We start from the raw sequence: 9,895 nt of genomic DNA, 5'->3' as shown, positions 1-9,895 counted from the left end.
AAGATGAAGAGACTTTGAAAGTGCGTCCATGGGTTGTGGGAATGGTGGGGTGGTCAAGAGGCTGATAGTTGAGGTTTTAGATAAGAGTGAATGGAGAGGATGTTTTCCATAGCAGGGGAGTCTGGGACCAGAGGGCACAGCCTCAGAACACAGCAGAGATGAGGAGGCAAATGAATCTGTGGCGTTTATTGCTCCCGTTGCTTGTGGAGGCCACGTTTTTGGTATACTTAAAGCAGATGTTGATAGGTTCTTGATTAGAAAGTGTGTCAAAGGTTATGGAGAGCAGGCAAGAGAATGGAGAGGGAAAATAAATCAGCCACGATGGAATGGCAAAACAGACTTGATAAGTCGAGTGGTCTGATTCTGCTCCTACAGATGAAGCTTACATGTGATATTAAGGAGACAGAGGACCAGTGATGGCCACCGTCCTGTTTGCACTTGACATGACAGCCGCACGTTACCCAGGAGGAGACTGAGGAAGGCGAATGCCACTGCCTGTTACCAGCGCAGAAGATGGAGCCCACACACACAGAGAAAAGATTGAGAGGCGAATCTCCGCACCTGACGTAACCATCACACATTCTTCAGCCCAGATGGAAGGGAAAGCGTGCCAGTAGCAAAGATGGTAGACGGCACAGTGTTGGATCCGCTGCCGGAAATGATTCTATCACCGGCGCATGCGTAGACCACGGGTTCCGGATGCGCCTACCGGCTCTGTGCTCACGCCGCTTGCTAATGATGTCCGTAGCTGCCGCCTCCGTCTCGTCCTGTCTCCACTCAGCCGCCGGCACGGAGCCGAAGCGGCGGCGAGATTCCGTCCGACCCACCATTGGCACCCACGACGGCACCTTCCACTGTGATGAGGCTCTCGCCTGCTTCCTGCTGCGGCAACTGCCAGAGTACCAGGTGAGGTCCGGACCTTCACCCCTGACCTCACACTCTAACCTCTTAGGCTGACCCCCGACCCCACACCATGACCTCCCACACACATATGACCCCTAAATCCCACACCACGATCTCCAACCCCACTACCTAAACCCACACAATTTGACCCGACTCCACACAACACCACCCCCCGAGTCCAGATCCCCAGGGTTAGAGGGCCTATACACTCTGAGCGCTGGGAACAGGAGCACTGCACCATGAACTCTGATCCCTGAGGATAGGCAGCCACTAAAGGTTTATAACCATTTCCGCTGGGTATAGAGCTCCCAAATGCTGTAACCTCTGCCCTCTGACCCCTGTGCAACTGTACAGTCACTGTGAGGGTTACTGCCTGTATATCTTTACAGGATCGCTGGTTTGTGAAGGTCTCACTCTGTGTCTCACACACAGGACGCAGAGATTGTTCGGAGCCGGGACCCCCAGGTGCTTAAGGACTGCGATGTCGTGGTGGATGTGGGTGGCGTATACGACCCAACCTTGCATCGCTATGACCACCATCAGAGGTGGGTGACGCTGGAGTCCGAGCGAGTCAGACAGCCTGACGGAAGCTCGTGTTTCCGGGGCCAGGATAGTTGGTCTCTGCAGCTCCATATCAAGTGAGGTGGGGTGATGATATCGGAACCAACAAAGTTAGCATACAGTGTGAAGATAGAATACAATACAGATGTTATGCTGATCTTATTAGCTACTGTAAGATCAATCTAACCTTTCCTCGTACACAGCCCTCCATTTTTCATTCATTCATGTCTCTTAAATGTCCCTAATGTATCTACCTCAATCATCCCACAGCCACTGGCAGGGCATTCCACACACCCACCACTGTGTTAAAAAAAACTACCTGTGACACCCTCTTATACTTTCCTCCAGACACCTAAATTGGATGTCCTCTGGTATTGGCCATTTTGCCCTGGGAAAAAGTCTCTGTCTCCCCACTCGATCTTTGCCTCTTACCATCTTGTACACCTCTATCAAGTTGTCTCTCATCCTCCTCCACTCCAAAGAGAAAAGCCCTAGCTTGCTCAATATTTTCTCATAACACATGCTCTCTAATGCAGGCAGCATCCATGAAAATCTCTTTGGCACTCTCTCTAAAGCTTAAAGCTTGAGTCAGTGGTAAAGGCGGCAAGTGCAATGTTAGCATTCATTTCCAGAGGATGAGAATATAAAATCAGGAATGTAGTGCTGAGGTCAGACCACACTGGGAGTATTGTGAGCAGCTTTGGGCCCCTTATCCAAGAAAGGATGTGCTGGCATTGGAGAGGGTCCAGAGGAGGTTCACGAGAATGATTCTGGGACTGAAAGGGTTATCATATGAGAAGCGTTTGATGGCTCTGGGCCTGTACTCGCTGGAGTTTGGAGGAATGAGGGGGGATCAAATTGAAACCGATTGAATATTGAAAGACCTATTGGATGTGAAGAGGATGTTTCCTAGAGTCGGAGAGTCTCGGCCCAAAGGGCACAGCCTCAGAATAGAGGGACATCCATTTAGAACCGCGATGAAGAGGAATTTCTTTAGCCAGAGGGTGGAGAATCTGTGGAACTAATTTGTCACAGATGGTTGTGGAGGACAAGTCATTGAGTATATTTAAAGCAAAGGTTGATAGATTCTTGATTAGTAAGAGTGTCAAAGGTTACAGGGAGAAAGCAGAATAGGATTGAGAGGGATAATAAATCAGCCAGAGGTGCAATGAAAATCTGACTTGCAGCAGCATCAGAGAGACAACATTCACAGTGAAACAAAAATTAAACACAATTTGCAGTGTGCAATTTTTATAGTATAAAGTACAAAGTCCAGAGAAAGCAGGATCTCCTAGTGGCTACACATTCCACATCCCATTCCCATTCTGATATGTCTATCCATGGCCTCTTCTACTGTCAAAATGAATCCAAACTCAGGTTGGAGGAACAACACCTTATATACCAACTGGGTAGCCTCCAACCTGATGGCATGAACATTGATTTCTCAAACGTCTGTTAATGCCCCTCCTTACCCCATCCCTTATTTATTATTCCCCTTTTTTCCTCTCTGTCCCTCTCACAATCACTCCTTGCCTGTTCTCCATCTCCCTCTGGTGCTCCCCTCCCACTTTCTTTCTCCCTAGGCCTCCACTTTCACTTTCACTGCCAATCCACTTTCCAGCACCTCCCCCTCCTGCCTTCTCCTATCATTTCAGATTTCCCCCCTCCCCTTCCCACTTTCAAATCTCTTACTATCTTTTCTTTCAGTTAGTGCTGACAAAGGGTCTCAGCCCGAAACGTCAACTGTACTTCTTCCTATAGATGCTGCCTGGCCTGCTGTGTTCCAGCAGCATTTTGTGTGTGTTGTTGTGTAATGTAGTTGGAGGCCACTGATTTAGTGATTATGGTCACAGAATCTGAATCAGGTTCATTATTCTGACGTGTCCTGAAATTTGTTGTTTTGTTGCAGCAATCATACAAAATACTGTAAATTACAACCAATAAATAACCAAATAGATAAACAAATAATTAAATAGAATTAAACAAAGTGCAAAAGAGATAGTGTTCTTGGGCCATTCAGAAATCTGATGGTGGAGAAGAAGCTGATCTTGACTCATTGAGTGTAGGTCTTCAGGCTCCTGTTCCTCCTCCCTGATGGTAGTAATGAGAAGAGGGCATGTCCTGGGTGGTGAGGGTCCTTAGTGATGGATGCTGCCTTCTTGATGATGACCTCAATGGTGGGGAGGATTCAGGCTCACATCACAAGAAAAACTTCACTTAAATACAAATTATTCACTTTGTTTTAGAAGAAAGATTAGAACAAAAACAAAAGTCCATCATAGTGCAAAGTGGTCACGGTGTTTGGTGTTGAGGTGGTGATCAGGGTTGTGCCGGTTGGTTCAGGAACCGAATGGTTGAAGGGAAGTAGCTGTTCCTGAACCTGGTGATGTGGGACTTCAGGCTTCTGTACCTCCTGCCCGATGGGAGCTGTGAGAAGACGGGATGGCCCGGATGGTGGGGATCTCTGATGATGGACGTTGCCTTCTTGAGGCAGCACCTCCTGTAGACACTACCCACGGTGGGGAGGGATGGGGTACCCATAATGTATGGGGCAGATTCCATGACTCTCTGCAGCTTCCTTGTGCAGTTGAATTGCCTCATCAGACTGAACCAGTCAGGACACTTCCAACAGTACCTCTGTAGGAGTTTGTTAGAGTGTTCAGTGACGAGATGAACCTCCTGAGAAGGTAAAGACGCTGGTGTACCTTGCTTGTGATTGTGTCTGTGTGCCGGGCCCAGGACAGGTCATCGAGGCGTTAATGCCCAGGGAGTTAACACTGCTGGAAAGTGTGCAGGGGAGAATTTGAAGATGTTGCTGACACTCAACGGATTGAATTATGAAGAAGTTGGGATTTTACTCCTTGGCATGTACGAGACTGAGGGGTGACCTTATAGAGGTGTTTATAAAACATGAGGGGTTTTGATAGGGTGAATGTACAGAAGTCACAAGTGAATCAAGAACCAGAAGGCACATTTAATTGGAGGGGAGAGATTTGATGGGAGCCTGAGGGGCAACACTTTTGCCCAGAGGGCACAGTTTTAAGGTGCTTGGAAGTAGGTACAGAGGAGATGTCAGGGGTAAGTTTTTTTTTACGCAGAGAGTGATGAGTGCATGGAATGGGCTGCTGGCGGTGGTGGTGGAGGCAGAGACGATAGGGTCTTTAAGAGACTCCTGGATAGGTACATGGAGCTTAGAAAAATGGAGGGCTATGGGTAAGCCTAGGTAGTTCTAAGATAAGGACATGTTTGGCACAGCTTTGTGGGATGAAGGGCCTGTATTGTGCTGTAGGTTTTCTATGTTTCTCTGTTAACAACATTTAAATGGTAAATTATTTTATTATTATTACACATACAAATCAGATCATTATACAGTGTATTGAGGTTAAACAGATCCTGATATAAACTGGGACCTTCTTAGTACAAGAGGTTTAGATGGTGACCAACCTTTCAGTGGGTGAACAGTTAGGGAACTGTGACCACAGCTCTTTAAAGTTTCAGATAGCTATAGATAAGAATAAGTGTGGACCTTGCGAGAGAGTATTAAGCTGGAGCAGGGCAAATTATGAGAGCATTAGGCAGGAACTAGAGAGAGTGAATTGGAAAGAGGTGTCTTTGGGCAAGTCCACATGTGGATAGTGTTTACAGACCAACTTCACAGAGTAGGTATGTTCCGGTCAGAAGGAGGGACAAGGATGGGAAGGTTTGTCGAGAGAGTGGATGGATTGAGTCAAGAAGAGAAAGGAGAAGTATGAAAAGTTTAGGAAGCTAGAACCAAACAGAGTCCTGGAGGATTATAAAGAAGCCAGAAAAGAACTCAACAATGGAATTAGGAAAGCCAGGAGGGGACATGAAAAGTCTTTGGCAAGCAGGATTAAGGTGAACCCTGAGGGATTCTTTGCATACATCAAGGGCAAGAGGATACCTCAGGAGAGGGTGAGACCACTCAAGCATAAATGGGGGAATGTTTGCTTGGATGTGGAGGATGTGAGTGAGGTTTTAAATGAGTACTTTGTTATCAGTATTTGCCAAGGACCAGGACTTGGAGATAGGGACAACAGTGCTGAACATATTAATATGTTGGGGGTATTTTGATGTACAGGAGGAGATAGTATTGTTAAGTCCCAGGGGCTGATGGGATTTACCCCAGGTTATTGAGAGAGGCAAGAGAAAAGATTGGGGCCTTGACCAACATCTTTTGTGTCCTCCCTAGGACTAGAAAGTAGCTAATGTTCCATTATTCATGAAGGGAACCAGGGGTAATCCTGGAAACTGTAGTCCGGTGAGTATCATGTCAGTGGTAGGGAAGCTACTGGGGAGAATTCTTAGGGATAGGATTTATGAAAACCATGGTCTAATTAGGGAGAGCCAGCATGGCTTTGTGCAGGACATATCATGTCTTACTAACTTGACTGAGTTTTTTGACGAGATGATGTGGGCGATTTATGAAGGTAGAGCTGTGGATGTTGTCTGCAGGGATGTTTTAGTGAGGTGTTTGACAAAGTTCCTCTTGGGAAGCTCATCCAGAAGATTAAGATGCATGGCATCCATGGTGGATTGGCCATTTGGATTCAGAATTGGCTTGCGCATAGAAGACTGACGGTAAAGGTCAAAGGGACTTATTCTAGCTGGAGGTCTACAGGGATCCGTAGTGGGACCTCTGCTGTTTATGGTGTATATAAATAACCTGGATGAAAATGTAGTGGGTGGGCTAGTAAATTTGCAGATGATACAAAGATTGGCGGTGTTGTGGATAGTGTGGAAGACCAGCAAAGAATTCAACAGGACGAAGATCAGTTGCAGATATGAGTAGAGAAATGGCAGATGGAGTTTAACCCAGACAAATGAAAAGTGTTGCACCTTGGTAGGTCAAATGCAAAGAGACAGAAGGGATGAACAGAAGGATCTTGGGATCCACGTTCATAGCTGCCTGTAAGCGGCTGCACAGGTTGATGGGGTGGTTAAGAAGACACATGGCATGCTTGCCTTTGTTAGTCGAGGCAATGAGTTCAAAAATTAGGAAGTTATGTTGCAGCTTTATAAAATTCTCGTTAGGCCACATTTGGAGTAGTGCATACAGTTCTGATCGCCCCATTGATAGGAAGCATGTCGGGGCTTTGGAGAGGGTGCAGAAGAGGTTCACCAGGATGTTGTCTGGATTAGAGGGCATGTGGGATAACAAGAGGCTGGACAAACTTGGGTTCTGTTCTCTGAGGCGGCGGAGGCTGAGGGAAGATCTGATAGTTTATACGATTATCAGAGGCATGGATAAAGTAGGACAGTATCGGTTTCCCAGGGTTGAAATGTTGAATACCAGAGGGCGTGCATTGAAGGTGAGAGAAGTAATTTTAAAGGAGGTGTGAGGGTCAGGTTTTTTACAGAGTGGTGGGCGCCTGGAATGTGCTGCCAGGGATGATGGTGGAGGCAGATACATTGGGGACTTTTAAGAGGCGTCTAAATAGGAACATGAATGTGAGGGAAATGGAAGGATATGGACATTATGTAGGCAGGAGGGACTAGTTTGGCCAGATCAAGATTACTGCATACAGTCCCGTTACAGGAAGGGTGTGGGGTCTTTGGAGAGGGTGCAGAAGAGGTTCACCAGGATACTGCCTGGATTAGAGGGCATGAGCTATAAGGAGAGGCTGGACAAACTTGGGTTGTTTTCTCTGTAGTGGAGGAGGCTGAGGGGAGATCTGATAGAGGTTTACAAAATTATGAGAGGCATAAATAGAGTAGACAGTCAGTATGTCTCCGAGGGTTGAAATGTCTAACACCAGAGTGCATGCATTTAAGGTGAGAGGGAGTAGGTTCAAAGGAGAAGCAAGGAACAAGTTTTTTTTAAATATACAGAGTTGTAATTGTCTGGAACGCACTCCCTGGGGTGGTGGTGGAGGCAGATACATTAGGGACTTTTAAATAGGCAAATTAATGAGGAAAATGGAAGGATATGGACATTGTGTAGGCAGAAGAGATTAGTTTAGTTGGACATTTTGATTACTAATTTAATTGGTTCAGCATAGCATTGAGGGCAGAAGGGCCTGTCCTGTGCTGTACTGTTCTGTGAGGTTGGTGGCAGTGGATGGGAGATCTCCAGAGTCAATGAGGTTGGTGATGGTGCAGGAGCCAATGGCCTGATGCTCCTTAGTGGGGTAAGTAAGAGGTGTTTGAGAGATGCTGCCTGTTCTAGAATGCAGAATAAAGTGCAACAGTTACAAAGAAAATGCAATGCAGGTAGACAATAAGGAGGTAGACTTGGAGGTTTAAAGCTCATTTTTTTTGTACAAGGCTGTTCAATAGTCTAACAGTGGGGTAGGAATTGTCCTAGAGCCTGGTGGAACGTGCTTTCAGGATTTTGTATCTTCTGCCGGATGTGAGAGGGGGAGAAGAGAGAATGTCTGGGAGGGGGGGGTATTTGATTATTCTGGCTGCTTCACTGAGGCAGTGAGAAGTGTAGGATTGTGTTGTGATGTGCTGAGCTGTGTGCACAACTCCCCCCTCACCCTCTACTCCCCTGTAGGTCCTTCACAGAGACCATGTCCTCCCTGAGGCCAGGCTCAGTCCGGTGTACGAAGCTGAGCAGTGCCGGCCTGGTCTACCTGCACTTCGGGCCCCGTATCCTGTCCCAGTGCCTGGGGCTCCAGCCCAGCGACCCTGCCCTTCCCACCTTGATGGACAAGGTGAGTAAAGGAGGGAGGTGGAAGAGATGTGTGTGTGTGTGGGGGGGGTTTGAGCAAGATTTGAAGTGGAAGAAGGGGATGTGTGAACTAATGCCCAAGACAAAACCATCCACTCTTCCCAGCACACTCCCCTTCTGTTTCCTACACATCCTGCCCTACCTTTATCTTCCCACCCCATCTCCCCTACATGCCCTCTCCCCTCTTATTTCCTGTGCACCCTCTTCTCCACCATCTCCTTCTGGTCCCCTTTACCCCACCCCTCCTCTTTGACCATTTCCATCTCTCTCCTGTCCCAAAATCTCAGGTGCTGCTTGGACTGAATTATAGGGAAAAGGACTGAGACACCTTCTTGAGGTATATATAAAAAAATGATGTTTGGGGCTGGTGAATGAGGGGCTGGAATAGGACAGGTAGTTGGCAGGGACTAGATGGGTTGAATGGCCTGTGTCTGATTTGATGCCTCTCCTGCCCAGGTGTATGAGAACTTTGTGGAGGAGATTGATGCTGTCGACAATGGCATTGCTCAGTACGACGGCGAGCCTCGCTACACCGTCACCACCAACCTCAGCTGCCGGGTGTCCCACCTCAACCCCCCCTGGAATGCAGAGAACCAGGACACCCAGGTGAGGGGGGTGGGGACTTGATCTCCCCAACCCCACACAGCTCTGCCTCTCACCCTTCTACCGTCAGCCCTCCTATCCTCTACTCCCTGCTCCTGCTCTAAAACCCTTCTATAAACCCCTCATCCCTCCTGCTCTAACTTTCTTAATATCCTCTCCCCTTCCCCCTTCGTTTCAACTCCCTCTCTTCCCACTAACCCTTCTCCTGGGTTCCCATTACAGGCTGCCTTCATCCGGGCAATGCAGCTGGTGGGCTCGGAGTTCCTGGACCGACTGACCTATTACCACAGTTCCTGGCTCCCAGCACGGGAGCTGGTCGAGGAGGCGATCCGCAGACGGTGTGAGGTGAGCAGCCAAGAGGGTCTTGTGTGTTGGAGAGTTGTAGCTGTCTCTCTGTCCCTGTGCATGCGTGTTCTGGTCCTAGCCCTAGAGTGGTGGGTGGAGAAGAGACACATCTTGGAGCCACTCTGTCAAGTAGGTGTTTGTGGACTTTCTTCTTGCAGGCCGATGCCAGTGGGGAGATCGTGATCCTGAAGCAGGGTGGGTGTCCATGGAAGGAGCATCTTTTTGAGCTGGAGAAGGAGCTCGGCCTCAGCACACCCATCAAGTTCATCCTGTACACAGACCAGCGGGGCCAGTGGCGTGTGCAATGTGTCCCAGAGACGCCCACCTCCTTCCGCAGCAGGTGAGAAGGCCTGTCCGTCACAGGGCATCTGTTCTTTACTGAACTCCAGCCTGTTGTACTGACCCTGCGTCTCTCCCTCCTGCAGGCTCCCACTGCCAGAAGCCTGGCGGGGACTGAGGGACGAGGATCTGACCACGCGGAGCGGGATTGCGGGATGCGTGTTTGTACACGCCAATGGCTTCATCGGGGGCAATACCACTCAGGAGGGAGCACTGCATATGGCGCGGGAGACTCTGCGCCAAGCAGCATGAGGAGCCTGTCACCTACCCAAAGACCTGGTTACTGTGCAGAAATAAAGCTCATCAACTGACCACGTCGGGAATGTGTGTGTGTCCTCATCGTGAAACACAGTAGGGAGACTGGTGAGGGGTTGGGCACGAAGGAGAAGACGAACACACACCCACCCCACCCTCCAGTTCGAGTCTCAGGACTCACCACTCACACTCCAC

The 9,895-nt window shown here is 48.5% G+C and overlaps 1 protein-coding gene across 1 annotated transcript; it reads left to right on the top strand.

Annotated features, from left to right (window-relative positions):
• Window positions 1-555: 555 nt before the first annotated feature.
• Window positions 556-9,757, top strand: myg1 (myg1 exonuclease). The gene is made up of 7 exons (XM_073071204.1): window positions 556-906; window positions 1,336-1,448; window positions 7,982-8,141; window positions 8,615-8,764; window positions 8,984-9,106; window positions 9,265-9,446; window positions 9,532-9,757. The coding sequence occupies exons 1-7, from the start codon at window positions 700-702 to the stop codon at window positions 9,695-9,697; spliced, it is 1,101 nt and encodes a 366-aa protein (XP_072927305.1). The 5' UTR covers window positions 556-699; the 3' UTR covers window positions 9,698-9,757.
• Window positions 9,758-9,895: the final 138 nt, after the last annotated feature.

Source organism: Hemitrygon akajei, chromosome 18 (genome assembly GCF_048418815.1).
Source record: "Hemitrygon akajei chromosome 18, sHemAka1.3, whole genome shotgun sequence".
In the NCBI taxonomy this organism is placed as follows: domain Eukaryota; kingdom Metazoa; phylum Chordata; class Chondrichthyes; order Myliobatiformes; family Dasyatidae; genus Hemitrygon; species Hemitrygon akajei.
The sequence above is the reverse complement of the archived record's forward strand: the minus strand, read 5'-3'. Positions and strand labels throughout refer to the sequence as shown.